Source organism: Scyliorhinus torazame, chromosome 6 (genome assembly GCF_047496885.1).
Source record: "Scyliorhinus torazame isolate Kashiwa2021f chromosome 6, sScyTor2.1, whole genome shotgun sequence".
Taxonomy (NCBI): Eukaryota; Metazoa; Chordata; class Chondrichthyes; order Carcharhiniformes; family Scyliorhinidae; genus Scyliorhinus; species Scyliorhinus torazame.
The window spans coordinates 148747844-148768076 of record NC_092712.1 but is presented as its reverse complement, the minus strand read 5'-3'; the positions used below and the strand labels follow the sequence as shown (position 1 = coordinate 148768076).

Below are 20233 nucleotides of genomic sequence, written 5' to 3'. Positions count from 1 at the left end.
GTGAACGCCGTTGAGGTTCACGTCGGCGCGAAACAGGCCCGATCCCGACCGATTCAGGCCTGACAATGGGCTAGGATCGGGGCCGCGTCATCTACACGCGCCAGGCCTTGTCGCCCGCGTAAAGGCAGCGCCGCATAGATGACGTGGCCAGCGCCGCATGACTGGCATCATCCGCGCATGCGCGGGTTGGCCGGCGCCAACCCGCGCATGCGTGGTTGCCGTCCTCTCTAAGTCCGCCCCGCAAGAAGATGGGGCCGTGGAAGGAAGGAGGTCCTCCTTCAGAGAGGACAGCCCGACGATCGGTGGGCACCGTTTGCGGGCCACCCCACATTTGAGGTACCCCCCGGTGCAGGATCCCCCCTCGCCCCCCCCGCAGGCCGCCCCCCCAGCGTTCGCGCACTGTTCCCGACGGCAGCGACCAGGTGTGGACGGCGCCGGGGGGAACCCGCTGTTTTGGCCTGGCCGCTCGGCCCATCCGGGCATGAGAATAGCGGGGGTGCCGGAGAACCGCCATTTTGGGTGTCTCCGCCGATTCTCCGGCCTGCGGAACTCGACCGGGCCGTTCCCGCCGCTTGGGAGAATCGCGGGAGGGCGTCGGAAGGGCGTTCCGGGAAATTTTGGCGGCCCAGGCGATTCTCCTAACCGGTGCGGGAGTGGAGAATCTCGCCCAGGGTGTCCCGTCTCTGATCCAGAGCATCAATAAATCTTTCGGCCTCGCCAAATTATTTTTTTAAAAGAAATTTAATTTATACCCAATTAATTTTTCTTTCAATTAAGGAGCAATTTAGCGTGGCCAATCCATCTATCCTGCACATCTTTGGGTTGTGGGGGTGAAACACACACAAACACGGGGAGAATGTGCAAACGCCACACGGACAGTGACCCAGGGCTGGGATCGAACCTGGGACCTCAGCACCGCGAGGCAGCAGTGCTAACCACTGCGCCACCATGCTTTCTGGCCTTGCCAAATTAAGGAGTAGGACTGCATGCTGCCATGCTTGTGTTGACTGGAAGTGAATGGTGAGGGAACGCCTAAATGCAGCTCAGCAAGCAGCTGAGGCACGGGTCTGGCGAATTAATAATAATCTTTATTGTCACAAGTAGGTTTACATTAACACTGCAATGAGGTTACTATGAAAAGCCCCTAGTCGCCATATTCCGGCGCCTGTTCGGGTACACAGAGGGAGAATTCAGAATGTCCAAATTACCTAATAGCACGTCTTTTGGGACTTGTGGGAGGAAACCGAAGCACCCGGAAGAAATCCACGGAGACACAGGGAAAACGTGCAGACTCCGCACAGACAGTGACCCAAACCGGGAATCGAATCTGGGACCCTGGAGCTGTGGAGCAACAGTGCTACCCACTGTGCTACTGTGCTGTCCTAGACAGGGAGCCAATAATGCCGAGATTCTCGTGGTGGTTCATTTTTGGCACTAATTGCCGTTGAATGCAGGCCATGATCTCGCCAACGCGGCCGTCGCGAAATTCCTCGCCAAACGTGCCCTAATCTGGACTTTAACTTTGGTCCGCTGAATTGCGGCCAGTAACTTTATTTATGTCATCATTTGAGACTAACTATTTACATTCAGCTTATATAAAACACACAGTGACTCAGTTAGTGCATGCTGTGGTGTGGTGCCATTTGCATTCTGACACTTCAACACAGTGTTAGAAGAGGTGGAGCTTGCCAACGTCCTTGACATTGACGCTGAGGGAGAGGGGCAGGCAGGCAGGCAGGAATTGGGGAGGGGGGCAGGCAGAAATTGGGTAGGGAGCAGGCAGGAATTGGGGAGGGGGCAGGCAGGAATTGGGGAGGGGGAGGGGGGGCAGGAATTGGGGACACTCAGGCTTCACCAAATTGCTGGTATAAGATTTAAAAGTGTTTGCAGTAAAAATAATCATGATGGTAAGGAATTGACCTCTGGGTCAGGCTGTGATTATTTGTTGACTGATCTATGGATCAGATTGTGATCAGCTGATGCTTGACCTCTGGATCAGGTTAAGATAAGTGGATAACCGGGCAATTTAGTAAATCATCAGGAAAGATGAGGCAAAGTTTTCTTGCATAAACTGCTGGCACCATTTGTATAAAGGGCAGGTCATCGGCTGGGTCATTGAGTTTAAAAATTGGCAAGTCATTCTAGCCAAAAGGCTAGAAGATGCGTACCAGAGATGGTCGCAGAGGACTAGACAGGCTTTGTCAAAGGTAGACAGCTTACTTCGAACATCAGGCACCTGCTGAATGTGATAATGACCTTATCCGGGGAGAGAACACCAGAGGTGATCGTCTCCCTAGATGCAGAAAAGGCCTACGACAGTCGAATGGAAATACCTCATAGAGGTACTGGAGCGGTTCGGGCTTGGAACAGGATTCACCTCCTGGGTAAAACTCCTATACAACGCTCCCATGGCGAGCGTACGGACAAACAACACCAACTCCTGATACTTCCAGCTGCACCAGACAAGGATGCCCACTGTCCCAGCTGCTGTTCGCTCTCGCGATCGAGCCACTAGCAATTGCACTCAGAGCAGTAAAAAGCTGGAGAGCGATCCAAAGGGGCGGCAGAGAGCACAGAGTCTCACTCCATGCTGATGACCTGCTCCTCCACATTTCGGACCCACAAAGCAGCATGGACAGAATCATCGCGCAACTGAAAGAGTTTCGCGACTTCTCGGGCTATAAACTCAACATGAGTTTTGTGAGGGCCACGAAGAATCCAGCTCGAGTTTTAAGGATACAAAGTAATAACATTTATTTACAATAACATATATATATATAGCAGCAGCAGCAGCAACTTCCCTTGCTGCACACTTCTTCCTGCTGGTTCCAAACTGGCCAGCTTTATTTATACATGGAGTTTACTAATGGTTTCTCCGCCCCCCTCATTGGGGAAGCGCATACTCCCACAGGATTGTGGGATTGTCATTAGTCCCCAGCCAATGGTAAGCAGGCAAGTTACAACATCCCTCCCCCCCAAAGTGCAAGGAATGCACCGAAGACCCTGGCGAAGGAGGGCGTCGGACTCGTTTTGCCGCAGGCCGGACACCATTTGCACGCGGCGCTGGATCAGGCGGCGTGTAACGAGACGGAGACCGGCGCTTCCGTGATGAACGGCGTAACGGTTGTACATCCACGGCCTGTGGGCCCGAGGATTCCCCCTCTGATGCGTCCTGTGTCTCCATCTCGGAGTCAGAGTCTGCTGCCTCTGTCATCTCGGCGTCTCTATCTCCGCGCGGTTCTGTAACAACCTGTGCAGGCTTTGTGTGAGGCACCAGATGAAGATTGTGAGGACTACCTTCCATTGTCTCTGGACTCTGTGGCTGTAGCAATGAGCTCCGGGGGCAGGGAATCTTTGTAAGGGATAGTCTTCTGGACCGAACGTGGTCTACATGTTTGCGCTGGAGACGACCCTGGGCTTGCACCTGGTAAGATATAGGGCCTGTTTGGCGAAAGATTACGCCAAGAACCCACTGGGCACCACCAGCAAAATTCCGAACGAACACTGGGTCACCGGGCAGAAACTGCCGAATCGGCCGATGCCGAGAAAAACCCAGTCCCTGCCGTTCTTGTGTGCGGCGTACTTTTGCGCCAATGTCCGGGAAAACCATACTAAGGCGGGTGCGAAGTCTCCGGCCCATTAGGAGTTCTGCGGGAGCTACCCCAGTCACCGCATGGGGGGTGGTCCTATACGAAAACAAAAAGCGAGCCAGTCTCGTGTCCATTGATCCGGAAGACTGCTTCTTTAGGCCTCGTTTGAATGTCTGCACTGCGCGCTCTGCCAACCCATTTGAAGCTGGGTGGTAAGGGGCAGTGCGGATATGGCGTATGCCGTTCATCTTCATGAACCTCGCAAACTCCTCACTCGTGAATGGAGTGCCGTTATCCGTAACCAGCACCTCGGGGAGGCCATGCGTACTAAAAGACAAATGCATCTTCTCAATTGTTGCGCAGGACGTTGTGCCCAGCATCTTATGCACCTCTAGCCATTTAGACTGGGCGTCGATTAATAGAAGGAACATGGATCCTTGAAAAGGGCCTGCAAAATCCGCATGCAAGCGCGCCCAAGGCTGCCCTGGCCATTCCCAGTGATGTAGGGGCGCGGCCGGCGGAAGCTTCTGATGCAGCAGTTTTGGGCCACCTTCTCAATGTCGGTGTCGAGGCCTGGCCACCAGACATAACTCCGGGCCAACATTTTCATTTTGGTCACACCTGGATGCCCATTGTGCAAGTCTCTTAGTATCAGCTCCTGTCCTTTTTCCGGGACAATTACACGCGTCCCCCACAAGAGGATGCCGTCTTCCACGCTGAATTCTGAAAGCTTGGAGGAAAATGCCCGCAACTCACCTGGGAGCTGTCTATGCTGCCCACCATGCAGGACTATGTGCCGAACCTTTGACAGGACTGGCTCCGTCTGGGTCCACTCACGGATCTGTGATGTCGTGACAGGCAAGGTGTCCATAAAACGTAGGGTTGCAACCACCTCGCCAGTCGTGGGGGTCGACATGGGGCCGGTCGATAAAAGCAATCAGCTCAGTGCGTCGGCATTCGCTATCTGCGTTCCTGGTTTGTGCTCCAGAGAATACTCGTATGCAGCAAGCAACAAAGCCCAGCGCTGGATCCGTGCGGAAGCAATGGGCGGTATTGGCTTATCCTCTCTGAAAAGTCCCAGAAGAGGCTTATGATCAGTCACGATAGTGAAATGGGGCCATACACGTACTGGTGTAAGCGTTTCACTGCAAAAACCACTGCCAGGCCCTCCTTCTCGATCTGCGCGTACTTTTTCTCCGCTGCAGTCAATGTGCGGGAGGCGAAAGCTATCGGCCGCTCGGCCCCGTTCTCCATCTTGTGAGACAGGACGGCCCCAGTATCATATGGGGCTGCATCACATGTGACAAGCAAAGGCTTTCCAGGATCATAGTGGGTTAGTAACCCAGACGACGACAATTGTTGCTTTACCCGCTGGAAAGCGGTTTCTTGCGGCTGACCCCACACCCAGGTGTGATTTTTCTTTAGCAGAAGGTGCAACGGGGCCAGCGTAGTTGCCAGATTGGGGAGGAACTTCCCGTAATAGTTTACGAGACCGAGAAAAGAACGAAGATGCGAAGTGTCAATCGGGGCGGGGGCCTGTTGAATCGCGCGTTGGGGTGCAAACCTTCGCGGTCCACCCGATAACCTAGGTAGACTACTTCCTTTGCCTGAAATACGCACTTTGTGCGACGTAAACGGACTCCAGCCTCCGAAAAGCGTCTAAGGACAGCCTCCAGATTTTCCAAATGTTCCTGCTCCGACGTCCCTGTAATCAAAACGTCATCTAAGTAGACAGCGATACACGGTAAACCTCTCAAAATGCCATCCATAACACGTTGAAAAATAGCGTAGGCAGAGGATACTCCAAAGGGCAACCGTGTATATTCGTACAGGTCCCGGTGTGTATTAATCGTTACATATGGTCGGGAGGCAGGGTCCAGCTCCAACTGTAGGTAGTCGTGACTCATATCTAATTTTGTGAATGAGAGTCCACCTGCAAGCTTCGCGTAGAGATCCTCTATGCGAGGCATTGGATATCGGTCGTGTCGGGAAGCCGTATTCACTGTAAGTTTATAGTCGCCAGACAAGCGAACTGTGGCATCTGGCTTCATTACAGGTACAATTGGTGCTGCCCAGTCAGCGAAACGGACGGGCCTGATAATACCCAAACTCTCCAAACGAGTGAGCTCCCCTTCTACCTTCTCGAGCAAGGCGTAAGGCACCGGGCGCGCCCGGAAATAGCGCGGCGTGGCTCCTGGTTCGACTTAGATACGGGCTACGGCCCCTTTTATTTTCCCCAAACCCGGGCTGGAATACATCTGGGTATCGTCCTAGCACCTCAGTCAACCGTCCAGAAACTATTTGGAGGATGTGCTGCCATTGCAACCGCAAATGGCACAACCAGTCCCGACGCAACAGGCTGGGCCCATGGCCGCGCACCACGATAAGTGGGAAACGCCCCTCCTGGCGTCCATAAACAACAGGGGTCATTGTAGTTCCTGCAATGTCCAGTGGTTCCCCCGTGTAGGTGGCCAACCTGGCCTGTGAGTCGGTTAATTTAAGGGTCTGTATACACTGCTTGATGCGGTCGAATGTCCTCTGCGCGATCACGGAGACCGCTGCGACAGTGTCCAACTCCATCTCAAGCGGGTGAACATTGATCCGCACTGTCACCTTAATGGGGGCCACACGGGGAGCTGCCACACAATGCAGCTGCAGGCAGTCGTCCTCTGTCTCCACGTCCTCAGGAGTAGTTGCCGCAGGTTCATCCACATGGAAGGTACGGCCCCTGGGCTGGTCCCAGTTTCGGTCGGAACGACGGCGCCCCTGGCGCCCCCAGGACCGGCGTCCGCGACGGGGTCGGCGTCTACAAGTCTGACACGGACATGGCTCCTCATCCATTGGTTCTGGAGAAGGCTCCCTTCGGGGAGGAATGTCCGACGGCCACTGGCGTCGATCCGGACGTCGCCTCGCCCAAGGTACCGCAGGAGTGCGGTGCGACGTTTTTGGACGGAAGGGGTTGCGCCCCAAGGCATGCACCTCCATTCCCTGTCGCTCCAGCACTCCTCGTTCTGCGCTCTCTTGGGACAACACTATTTGAATGGCCTGTTGAAAAGTCAATGTTGGCTCAGCTAACAACTTTCTCTGGGTGGCCGCATTGTTAATACCGCAAACCAAACGGTCGCGTAACATTTCTGACAAGGTCTCACCATAGTCACAGTACTCCGCAATCCTGCGTAGCCTGGATAGAAAGTCGGCAAGGGATTCTCCTGGGGTCCTCTCAGCAGTATTAAACCGGTAACGCTGGACTATCGTGGACGGGGTTGGATTAAAATGTTGCCCCACTAAATTCACAAGTTCATCAAACGTTTTGGTGTCCAGTGCAGCTGGGTTCGTAAGGCTCCTAATCACCCCAAACGTATGCGGGGCGCAGGCGGTGAGCAATATGACCACCTGGCGCTCGTTTTCAGTGATATTGTTTGCCTGGAAATAGTAACGCATCCGTTGTGTGTACTGGTTCCAGCTTCCAGCGCAGCATCAAAAACATCCAAACGTCCGTACAGAGGCATGGTATAATAGAAAACAACTTCCAACCTGTATCCAACAAAAATCCAGAGAGATGGCTTCAGCAGAGTAGACAGCTATTCACTTTAACCCTCGTCGCCAGTTTTGTGAGGGCCACGAAGAATCCATCACGAGTTTTAAGGATACAAAGTAATAACATTTATTTACAATAACATATATATATATATAACAGCAGCAGCAACTTCCCTTGCTGCACACTTCTTCCTGCTGGTTCCAAACTGGCCAGCTTTATTTATACATGGAGTTTACCAATGGTTTCTCCGCCCCCCTCATTGGGGAAGCTCATACTCCCACAGGATTGTGGGATTGTCATTAGTCCCCAGGCAATGGTAAGCAGGCAGGTTATAACAATGAGCAAAAGCGAAATCTTCCCGGTACACTCACAAGTAGGTGGGACAGCACTAACAGGACTGCCGTTTAAACAAGTCCGACACAAATTACGCTACCTGGGATTCCAAATAGTCCATGACTGGAAAGGGATCCACAAATGGAACCTCACCAGTCTGACAGAGGAAGTAAAAAAGGAACACACTCCCACTCTTCCTCGCGGGGAGAGTCCAGACGATCAAAATGATTGTGCTGCCCAGGTACCTCTTCCTACTCAGATCCATCCCGATCTACATCCCCAAGGCTTTTTTCAAAGCACTAGACAAACTAATCATGGCTTTCGTAATGGGGGGGAGGGGGGGGAGGGGGGGGAGAATGCTAGGATCCCGAAGAAGGTCCTACAAAAAACAAAATCCAGGAGGGGGCTAGCCCTCCAAAACCTACAATTCTACCACTGGGCGGCGACGGCCGAGCGAATAAGGGGATGGATCAAGGAGCCAGAAGCCGATTTGGTGCGCGTGGAAGAGGCCTCCTGCAAGGGGACCTCCCTCTGGGCCCTCGCCACTGCGGCACTCCCATCCCCACCCAAAAAACACTCCAGCGGGCCGGTGGTGATAGCCACCCTCCAATCCTGGAACCAATTACGGCAGCAATTTGGCCTGACCAAAATGTCGGACAAAGCTCCCATCTGCAACAACCATAGGTTCACACCAGCGCTGACTGACGCCACTTTCAAAAGGTGGGGACAGGACGGAGGGACACTGACAGTCAGGGACCTATACACGGATGGCAGGATCGCAACACTGGACGAACTGTCAGAGAAATTCCAGCTAGCCAGGGGGAATGAGCTAAGGTACCTGCAACTCAAAAACTTCCTACGAAAGGAGACAAGGACGTACCCACAACCGCCACGACAGACACTATTGGAAGAGTTACTGGACGCAAGCATACTAGATAAAGGAAACTGTAGCGACATGTATGACCGACTGGTAGAAAGGGCTAACACCATACTGGAGGCAACAAGAAAGAAGTGGGAGGAGGACCTGGGGATTGAAATAGGGTGGGAACTCTGGAGCGAAGCACTGCATAGGTCAACTCCACCTCCACTTGCGCAAGGCTCAGTCTGACGCAACTAAAAGTGGTACAAAGAGCCCACTTGACAAGAACCCGTGTGAGTAGGTTCTTCCCGGAGGTGGAGGATAGATGTGAACGGTGCCAAGGAGGCCCGGCAACCACGCCCACATGTTCTGGTCTTGCCCCAGACTTGTGGGGTACTGGACAGCCTTCTTCGAGGCAATGTCCAAAGTGGTGGGGGTGAGGGTGGAGCCATGCCCGAAAGTGGCGGTCTTCGGGGTATCAGACTAACCAGATCTATTTCTGGGAAGGAGGGCGGACGCCCTTGCCTTTGCCTCCCTGATTGCCCGCCATAGAATGCTGTTCGGCTGGCAGTCAGCAGCACCACCTAAATCGGCAGACGGCTGTCCGACCTCTCGGAATCTCTCCAAATGGAGAAAATCAAATTTGCCATCCGAGGGTCAGACGACGGCTTCCACAGAACGTGGGAGCCATTCACCCAATTGTTCCGGGACCTGTTTGTGGCCAACGAACAAGCAGAAGAATAGCCAGGTAGCAAAGATTCAGGGGAAAGTAGCCAAAGCATGAGAGGGAGAGATAGACCCGGGGGAGGGCGGGGGACGGGGGATGACGACAGCTAAACCTAAGAGGAAGGAAAGGCGAACCACAGGAGGGGGGGAGGGGGCAGAAGCGGGGAAGGGAAGAGACAGGGAACAATAGAGGAGAACCAGGGAGGTGTGTGGGGGGGGGGGGGGGGGGGGGTGGGGAGGGGGGGGGGCGGGGGCAGGGAAATGATAACAAACTTGGCATCCACAGGAACAGCGAAAAAGGAGAAACAGGCAGAAGACGGGAGGAACGGCTGAAGCGGAGGTGAGCGTGAGACAACAACGGCAGCGAAATCCATCCGGAAGAAGCAAGTGACAACACCAGCACCAGACCCATTCGAGTATTGCCCTGTGTAATTGTTTCTCCGGCACCCAAATGTATATCTACCCCCCAGTCTCCACCCCCCCACAAACAGATGCCTACTTATGTGTTGTAAATAATTTTGCCAAGTGTACAGACTTGCTGCTGTTGAGCTGGTGCATAATACCTTACCAGTTACTTTATTTGATTTTTTATTTCTTATTATTACTTTTTTTTTGTGATATGTTTGTGTGAGCTCTTCTCTTCTATATATATATCATATCCTGTGTACATAACGGCAAATATACTTTGTTCAAAAACCCAATAAAAAAACATTTATTAAAAAAAGATTATTGTCAAGTCATGCTGCAGCTGTATAGAACCTTAGTTTGGCCAGACTTGGAATATAGTGTTCAATTCTGGTCGCCACACTACCAGAATGAGGTGGAAGCTATGGATAGGATACAAGGAGAGTTTTACCAAAATATTGTCTGGTATGGAGGTCATTAGCTATGAGGAGAGGTTGGATAAACTTGGTTTGTTCTCACTGGAATGACGGAGGTTGAGGTGCGACCTGATAGAAGTCGACAAAATTATAAGGGGCATGAACAGAGTAGATAGTCAAAGGTTTTTTCCCAGGGTGGAAGAGTCAATTACGAGGGGACGTAGGTTTAAGGTGGGAGGGGCAAGATTTAGAGGAGATGTGTCAGGGTTGTTTTATACACAGAGGTGCCTGGAACTTGCTGCCGGAGGAGGTGGTGGAAGCAGGTACGATAGTGACATTTTCGGGGTGTCTTGACAAATACATGAATAGGATGGGAATAGAGGGATATGGACCCCGGAAGTGTAGAAGGTTTTAGGTCAGACGGGCAGCATAGTCGGAGCAGGCTTGGAGGGCCGAAGGGCCTGTTCCTGAGCTGTACTTTTCTTTGTTCTTATTCTTTGTTCATTGTGTGACTACTTGTGAATTTATCTGTAACCATGGATGTATAGAACTGTACGTGCAAGAAAAAGACAATGTGAGTTAAAAAGGAATTATTGCAAGGATGGTATAAAGACATGAAGGAAACCATGGAACTTTGAGTGACTTTTGGAGCAATCCGAGAGTGCTATCTCTGTATACATACTTGTATTGAATAAACTGCTGTTTGATTCACTTGTATCTGACTCTATGTCAAGTGTCTTTATATACTCCACAACACCGTTAGGAGGACCATGGTGGTTGGCTTCATTATTCAGGGACCAACTGGGGCCCCTCCTGTGACTGCACTGCCTGCAACTCTGCAAGTGTAACAATCACCACTGTGATTGTCTGTAAGAGGGCTGGGAAGCCGAGGATGATGTGTAGATCATAGATCATAGAATTTACAGTGCAGAAGGAGGCCATTCGGCCCATCGAGTCTGCACCGGCTCTTGGAAAGAGCACCCTACCCAAGGTCAACACCGCCACCCTATCCCCATAACCCAGTAACCCCACCCAACACTAAGGGCAATTTTGGACACTAAGGGCAATTCATCATGGCCAATCCACCTAACCTGCACATCTTTGGACTGTGGGAGGAAACCGGAGCACCCGGTGGAAACCCACGCACACACGGGGAGGATGTGCAGACTCCGCACAGACAGTGACCAAAGCCGGAATCGAACCTGGGACCCTGGAGCTGTGAAGCAATTGTGCTATCCACAAGGCTACCGTGCTGCCCCAAACTGTGTTCGACAAACTGCACAGAACCCTCATCCTCCTCTTGAACATCCTCAGTCCTTTGCTGACCTGGGAAAGTTTGCTGCTGGTGTGCAGCTGCCATCCTCTGTATTCACCGTTGGGCTACCTGTGAGAGTTTCTTGTTCAGGGTCCTTAGTCCTCCAGGTACTCCACGGGCATCAGTGCTCAGGGTCTGACTTGACTGGCCCAGTCTACACACAGCACCATTCACCCTGTTAAGGACACCACACTGCTCTTGTATGTACTCTAGGTGCTGCTATATGTGATTCTCCATTAGGTGGAGCCCATGCACTCAAAGCCCAGACACTCAGACGAGCTCATCTGCTGCATGGTCTCCTCCAATCACGGGGGGTGAGCTAACACAGCTCCAGGAAATACTCACACATCTGCTTCTGTTATGGTTCCAGATACTGAGGCCAAAGCCATTGAATGTAAGGGACGACGCTTAGATCCTCTCTTGTCAGAGATGGATGGCACAGTGGTTAGCACTGCTGCCTCACAGTGCCGGGGACCCGGTTTCAATTCCGGCCTTGGGTGACTGTCTGTGTGGAGTTTACACTTTCTCCCTGTGTCTACATAGGTTTCCTCCAGGGGCTCTGATTTCCTACCCCACTCCAAAGATGTGCACTTTAGGTAGATTGGCCATGATCAATCCCCCCTTAGTGTCCAAAGGTTGTGTGGGATTACAGAGATTGGGTGGGCGAGTGAGCCTGGGGAGGGTGCTCTTTCAGAGGGTCAGTGTAGATTTGGATGGGCAGAATGGCCTCCTTCTGCACTGTAGGGATTCTATGTTTCTATGATTCTATGGTCATGGCCTGGCACTTGTGTGGCATGAATGTTACTTGTCAGCCCAAGCCTAGATATTGTCCAGGTCTTGCTGCATTTACACATGGACTGCTTCAGTATCTGAGGAGTCATGAATGGTGCTGAACATTGTGCAATCCCCTGATGACCATCCCTTGAGTGTTACCCCCTGATTCCCATTGATTCCAGTTTTGCTAGGGCTCCTTGATGCCACACTCGGTCAAATGCTACCTTACCTCTGGAATTGAAAGTTAGTCTCAGTATGGTGACCATGAAAATATCATTGATTGTTATAAAAAAACACCAGGTTCACTAATGTCATTTTGGGGAAAGAAATCTGCTGTCCTTATCTGGTCTGGCCTACATGGTTTTCACAGTAACTTAATTTGAAGCCTACTTGTGACAATAAGCGATTTTCATTTCATTTCATTTCATGTGACTAGACCCACAGTAATGTGGTTGAATCTTAACTGTCCTCTGAAGTGGCCTAGCAAGCCACTCAGTTGCCAAGGGCAATTATGGATGGGCAACAAAAACTGGCCTTGCCAGGACCACCCACATCACATGAAAGAATAAAACAAACAATTAACTTAACTTCCACTTTCCGCTTTTCAGCATAAGCAACGATTCCTTTCATTCCAACGTCATGAGCAGCTGAATCTATTGTTGTAAAGAGCCACCATGGGGAGTATCCCCCTTCTGTCAGAAGGTGGCAGTGTTGGTTACAGTTATCATCAAAGCTCCTCAATGTTTCCAGGTTTTCAAAAATGGATAAATTATTCTACGCTGCAATTTGGATGATTTTCAACAAATTGGCTAAGTTTAGTTCAATAATGTGAACTACTTATTTTTGAGCAACAAGCATAAATTCTATTACTTACCTGTCAGAAACAATGCCATAAAATCACACTGAAAATCATGCTGAAACACAGTAAAAACCAAGTGAAACAATGGCACAAGTCGTATTGTTAACATGGAGAGAGGGCTTTCCCTGATCCCTCATGAGCAGATTCTCCAACATTCTGTGTTAGAGCTGTCAAAAAGGGTTTGGGAGAATCTAGACAAATTATAATTTAGCATTCAGCAATAAAAGAATATAATAAATGACTTCCTGAAACATGAGAATAACAGTACATGCAGAGAAACATTTGCATTATGTTCTAATGCACAAAATTATCAAGAATTCTTCGGCGGGGTTCTCCGACCCTCCACGCCGGAAATCCGGCGCGACGGCGCTGCCGCGGACCCGGCAGTCCCGTGCATGCAGTCGACGTGGTGCCGGTCGGGGGCCGTTGGAACAGGCCTCCGCGGCGATTCTCCGCGGTCGACCGGCTGAACTCCCGCCAGCGTGGTTTACATGTGGTACCACCCAGCGGGAGGTGGGACCTGTGGCCGCGGTGGCGGTCCTGGTGGGGGGCGGGGGGTATCTGACTCCGGGGGGAGCCTCAGCCGTGGCCTGGCCCACGATCAGGGGCCACCGATCCATCGCGGGCCATCGCGAACTGGGAGGGACCTACCTTCCTCCGCGTGGGCCCGCTGTGTGGCTCCGCCATGTCGGCGGTGCCTGCGCTGAGGTGGACCGCCGTGCGCATGCGCGGACCTGCTTGCGGCTGGCATGCGCATGCCCGGCCGGGTGGTCTGGCTAGCAGGGCCCCGCCGGCAGCCATAGCTGCGGGAAACACTCCGGGGCTCTGCTAGCCCCCTGTAAAACAGAGAATCACCCTGGACCTTCGAGGAAAAGGTCCGGAGTGATTCCCGCTGGTTTTCCGGCGGGCGTGGGGACTTAGTCCCCAGAAGGGAGAATCCCATCCCAGATCTTTAGATTTTCAAGAGATGTTTCCTAAATGTATCCCACCTTCATCAATTTTTCTACGCTTTCTCCAGCTCCTGAAACTTATTGATTTCTATGTGAGAGTTGGTTCCATATAAATCACAATACCTCCAGCACTTTGCATGTCCTAATTACTACGCCAGTGTCATAGCTATACCTAATTCTGCCCTCACCAATTTTCACAACACATTCAATCCCAGCAGAGTTGCAGGTTAACGATCAGGAGCAGGAAACCAGGCTCATCTACCGCTCCCAAACTGACAAATAATAAGCGCCGCACTCATCAGCCAAAGAAGGATCAGAACAAACTGGAATTTTCCTGCTTTTGTGGATAAACTCACTGAGCCATCAGGTATCCATGAATTTTCAATTAGAATATATGCCGTTTGGATTCAAAGAATTAGCTTGACTAGGACCTACAAAGTAGTGTTCAAAGTTGAAAACTGCTTTCTGGTCATGCACATCCTGTATGATCCAGACACTCTCATGCCATGATTATGTTACAAAGCCAAGTTGATAAAGTGGCTCCAAAGATTCTCCCTGTGGGCTGCTTTCATGAACAAGAAGAATAAAGCATCACAATTATAGAAAGAACCATGGCTTATGCAAACTTTAGTCCTTGCTTGATTCTTGCTCCTCTTTCAAATTAATTTATGTCACTTATTTGAAATATTAAAAAAAATATTTTTAGATAAACAGTAAGGTAAGCTATCTCTCACAAAGGACCTACAGAAACTGCTTGAATGGCAGAGAGAAGAATAGATAGATAGGGAGGAACTCTGCTGATTTGCTGTTGTAAGTTTTAATGTTGAGCCTCCTCTCCTCGAGAGAAATGCCAACAAGAAACATATAGATGTCTCCACGAGCTAGTATCAAGTTTGAAAGGTACATGATTCTGCAAAAAGAGCTGCAGAAATGGTCCTACTCTATTTTCTTTCCTCTTACACTGATAATATTAAAGGCTGCTTTGAGCTGGGATTTCTCCCGACTGCGCATCCAACTCGCAGACCAAGTTCCAGGCGAATGTATTTTGTCTTCCAAATTTTTTTAAATTGTACTTTCAATTTCTGAAAACATCAGTACAAGGTTACGTTTTGCATTGTACAGCATAATTTTACTGTTGGCTGATTGATCGATTTTCTTAAACTGATACTAAATGTACTGCTTTCACATCAGCAATTTTAAAACAAATGACTTATCCATTAAGTGCTTTAAGTGCATACTGGCAAGGAATGCCAAAGCATAAGTAGTAATGCTGATTCAGTTATGTGAATAGCTAGTGTGGAAGATAATGGAAAGCAGCATGAAAGAAGTTACAGAAATATTGTCAAAAGTGAACTTGTGCAGGTAGAAACAGCAATTTAGCAGTCAAGTGCAGAAGGAACCTTGGCCTTTACCCTTATCCACAGGCAGAAGATTCTTGCTGTCTGTGTGGATGAGGGCATAGTCTGCAGAAAGCATAAGAAAACTAATGGTGGCAGTGGGTAAAGCCAGCCAGTCAAGTGGAAGGAGTGAAGGGGAATGTGGTAGTGGTAGGAGATGCTGTAGTCAGGGAGATAGACATCCTCTGCAGCCATCTCTCATCTGTTAGATTAATGTGACAAAAGTTGTGTCTGGAATACAACTTTTCTGCAGCAATCTTAACAAAGAAGCTCAGATGAAGAAACCAAGGGTAATGTATTTACGTTTGTTGATGATACAAAATGAGGTAGGAATACAATGCAAGAACACAATGAGGCTGCAAAGAAACATAGCTAGGTTAAGTGAATGGAAAACAAGGCGGTAGATACAGTACAATATGGGGAATTGTGAAGTTATTCACAGTAATAAGAACAGAAAAGCAGAACACTTCTGAAAAGGATGAAAATTCCAAATGTTTATATTCAGAGAGACTTGGGTAAACCCGTACGAGGAACACTGAAGGTTTGCATGCAGGTACAGCAAACAATTAGGAAGACAAATGCATATTAGATTTTAGTGGAAGGGGATTAGAGTACAAGGATTTTTTAATTAAAAAAATTATTTATTTTAATTTAGAGTACCCAATTATTTTTCTTTCCCAATTAAGGGGCAATTTAGCATGGCCAATCCACCTAACCTGCACAACTTTTGGGTTGTGGGGGTGAAACCCACGCAAACACAGGGAGAATGTACAAACTTCAGACCATGGTTGAGTACAATTCTGCTGCTGCTCATGGCCCACAGTGCCTCATGTCCCACCAGCAGAACAGGCCCAGTTTTGAGTTGCTAGATCTGTTCAAAATCTATCCTGTTCAGCATGTTGAGAGTGCCACATAACACGGTAGACAGCATCCTCAATGTGACGATGAGACTTAGTTTCCACAAGGACTGTGTGGTGGTAACTCCTACCAATACAGTCATCAATGTTTGCACCTGGGACAGGCAGATTGGTAAGGATGAGGTCAAGTGTGTTTCTCCCTCTTGTTGGTTCCCTCACCACCTGCCACAAGCCCAGTCTAGCAGCTATGTCCTTTAGGACTCGACCAGCTCGATCAGTAGTAGTGCTACTGTGCCACTCTTAGTGCCCTACCCCAAGTACATTCTATACCTTTGCGACCCTTAGTACCTACTCCAAGTGGTGTTCAACACTGATTCATCCGTTGAGGGTGGACGGTATGTGATAATCAACAGGAGTTTTTTTTGTCCATGTCTGACTTGAGGCCATGAGATTTAATGGGGTCTGAATTAGAGGTAGAGGACTCCCAAAGCAACTCACTTCTGATTTTTACCACTGTGCTTCAATCTCTGTTGGGCCTGTCCTGTTGGTGGGACATGACATACCTAGGGATGTGATGGTGGTGTCTGGGACATTGTCTGTGGGGTATAATTATGCAAGTATGACTATGTCAGCTGTTGCTTCACTAGGCTGTAACAACTCAGGGGCGAGATTCTCCGACCCCCACCAGGTCGGAGAATCGCCTGGGGCTGGCGTGAATCCCGCCCCCGCCGGTTGCCGAAGTCTCCGGCACCAGATATTCGGCGGGGGCGGGAATCGCGCCGCGCCGGTTGGCAGGCCCCCCCCCGCACGATTCTCCGGCCCGGATGGGCCAAAGTCCCGCAGCTAAAATGCCTGTCCCGCCGGCGTAGATTAAACCACCTACCTTACCAGCGGGACAAGGCGGCGCGGGCGGGCTCCGGGGTCCTGGAGGGGGCGCGGGGCGATCTGACCCCGGGGGGTGCCCCCATGGTGGCCTGGCCCACGATCGGGGCCCACCGATCCGCGGGCGGGCCTGTGCCGTGGAGGCACTCTTTCCCTTCCACCTTCGCCACGGTCTCCACCATGGCGGAGGCAGAAGAGACTCCCTCCAATGCGCATGAGCGGGAATGCCGTCAGCGGCCGCTAACGCTCCCGCGCATGCGCCGCCCGGAGATGTCATTTCCGCGCCAGCTGGCGGGGCACCAAAGGCCTTTTACACCAGCTGGCGGGACGGAAATTCATCCGGCGCCGACCTAGCCCCTTAAGATTGGGGCTCGGCCCCCAAAGATGCGGAGCATTCCGCACCTTTGGGGCGGCGCGATGCCCGACTGATTTGCGGCGTTTTGGGCGCCAGTCGGCGGACATCACGCCACTACCGGAGAATTTCGCCCCAGTTCCTTGATTTTGGATTCAGTGGGCGGGATTCTCCGACCCCCCGCCAGGTGGGAGAATCGCCAGGGGTCGGCGTGAATTCTGCCCCGGCTGTCCTCCTAATTTTCCAGCCCCCAAAATTTGCCCCGGTGTGAGTCGCGCCGCCCGCCTCGGAGAATGGCGGGGTCCGGTGCGACTCAATGGGCCCCGGGGCTGCACGAATTCTCCGGCCCGCGATGGACCGAAGTCCCGCCCGTTCTTTGCCGGTCACGCCGGCGTAAATTAGAGTAGGTCCCTTACCGGCGGGACCTGGCGGCGAGGGCGGGCTCTGGGGTTCCTGGGGGATCATGGGGGGATCTGGCTCGGGAGGTGCCCCCACGGTGGCCTGGCCCGCGGTCGGGGCCCACCGATCCGTGGGCGGGCCTGTGCCATGGGGGCACTCTATTGTTCCGCACCGGAGGCCGTGGTCCTCCGCCATTCCCGGTGCGGAAGCGATTCCCTCTGCACATGCGCGGGGATGATGCCAGCACGCGCTGGCGCTCCCGCGCATGCGCCGACTCGCGCCGGCCGGCGGAGGCCCTTCAGCGCCGATTGGTGGTGCCAAGCCCCTTTCCCGCCAGCCGGCGGGGCGCCAACCACTCCAGGGCGGGACTAGCCCCTGAAGGTATGGAGGATTCCGCACCTTTGGGGCGGCCCGACGCCAGAGTGGTTCACGCCACTCCGTCCAGCCTGGTCCCCCCGCCCCGCCGGGTAGGGGAGAATCCCGCCCAATATCTCTACAATTAAAATCCAGAGTTCCATTTACCTGGCATTTTCTCTTTGCATTCTCAGTTTTAACGATCTATTTGACTGCGCTCTCAGATATGTCTAACCCCACTTGACACTGTACACCCCACCCCACAGAATCTAGGGCCCTGTTCCAATGTTTTTGTTTCAAAATGCATTACTCTACACCTCTCTTATTTGGACTGTAACTATCCTGCCTGCCTATTCCACTAACCACTCTGTGTCGTCCCGCAGTGCCTTGCATTTTTCAGTTAGATATACCTCCAAATTTGGCATCATCAGCAAACTTCACCTTGAGCATATTTCGAAACCATTTGTATCCTGACCAGAAGACGGAAAGGAAAATATATATCTATGTTAACCTGCCTATACTATAAAATGATTTTATTTTAAAAATGGACAAAGGCTCTGACATACCTGACTACCCATGACTCATACCAGAGAGATTTCTAGCCTTCAGAAAGCCAGCAGGGCACCTCATTCTGTTTAAAGAAGCGTCAATGCCCCTGTGACTGTAAAGAACCAAATTTTAAAGAAATGCACTGTGGTAGTATGTGCGCTACATGCACAACCTCCCATTACATTTCTAAGGCAGTGATCTGGCCACAGGGACAATATGTCTGCAAGGACAAATGGCACCCTGACTCCTCTGTTAAACCTCTAAAGATTCTAGGCCTGGGAAAATACATCCCTTGCCCAAAACCCATGAGGAGAAGTGGGACGTATGTCACATGACCTCCCCAAGGTGCTAGAATCTGTAATAGTGCTGTGTGGAACTGAACCCAGGCAGCCTACCATTTTACCACCTAACAGGTAGCAGCAGAAAGAGCTCTGTCCAGGTAAATTGCCTGGCCCTCATCTATGCTGTGAACGACTGGAATATTGGAACTCCTGCACTGGTGCCTAAATGTTTAATTTATCTCGGTGTTTCTTCTTCCAGCGTGGAAGTGCTAGTTCTGGGAAGATGGATCACCCTGTAAAGTTTCAGCCTGCTAACCTCTGAAGGAATACACCAATGGACTTTTGATTCCAGATTCAGGGCTCATGTGAAACCATAACTCTTATTTTATCGTAGTTCTTGCCCTGTACCCCTTTCTTTTCCTTTTCCCTCATATATTTTATGAATGCAAAAGGCTGTGAAACCTCTTCCAACATTTTCTATGTGTGTAAAATAAACCAACCCTCTTTTTGTCCTTATCTCGAGTTCGCTGTGGGGTCATTCCAAACTGAAGGATCGTGGAAAATATGCCACCATTTATAACAGGGGAAATCATAAACACATTTCTGTTTAAATTAATCGCCCTTCTGTCTGTAACAATTTACATAAATAAAAAATAAAAGAGATTCTAGCACAGAGCACTAAAAAGGCCTTCTCCATTTTCATTAAAGAAGCTTACATTGTGCTGTGTCAAATTTTAATTTGTTGCCTCCAGTTCAATTAATCCAATGGTAGTTCATCTTTGTTTATCCTTTGTGACTATTCAGGCTTGGTTGCAAAAGTAAATGGTGTAAATGCAGAAAACAATGGCACATTTGTAAGCTTTCTGAGATACTCACCTATCTCCACAGACTTTGGTTTGACAGAATTGAAGTGGAAATTGTTTTCCATCTTCTTCTTCTAGAGACATAATTATGGGATCCATTCCTGAGGGATTGAAGTAAACTAACCATTAGCATTTAGTAAGTCAGAATCCATCTTCCAGTCACTCTGAATGCAGTTTTGGCACTGTCTACAAATTAACTAGACTCTTCCCTCATCAAACTCATTATGCTTTTTGGCTCAAAATGAAGGTACAACGTATTTCCTGTCTTTGAGAATGCTTAATTTGAAGTCTGGCAGGATTGTTGAGAGACACTATTCTCATCTTCAGGAAACATTAAAAGGTACATTTTTCAAATGAAGGTGCTTTGCATGTCAGGAACACGCACATTCATGGGCTAGCTACCCTCAATGCTCCGATGTATTCTGGAGGGTTTGTGAGATACGTTGCTGCATTCAAGGGCACAGAACATCTACCTTTAAATGTCTTCTCCATGGCCAAAGCAAAGCCTGGAGATTCCTGATCCCAGCAGAACAA

General features: G+C 50.5%; 1 protein-coding gene across 1 annotated transcript in view; it reads right to left on the bottom strand.

The window, feature by feature from the left end:
- mocos (molybdenum cofactor sulfurase) overlaps positions 1–20233 on the bottom strand; it is a 421047-nt gene that overhangs the window by 42542 nt on the left and 358272 nt on the right. Inside the window, exon 10 of the mRNA XM_072508890.1 lies at positions 19713–19800. Within this exon, the coding sequence (XP_072364991.1) occupies positions 19713–19800 (88 nt within the window). The remainder of the gene's footprint in view (positions 1–19712; positions 19801–20233) is intronic.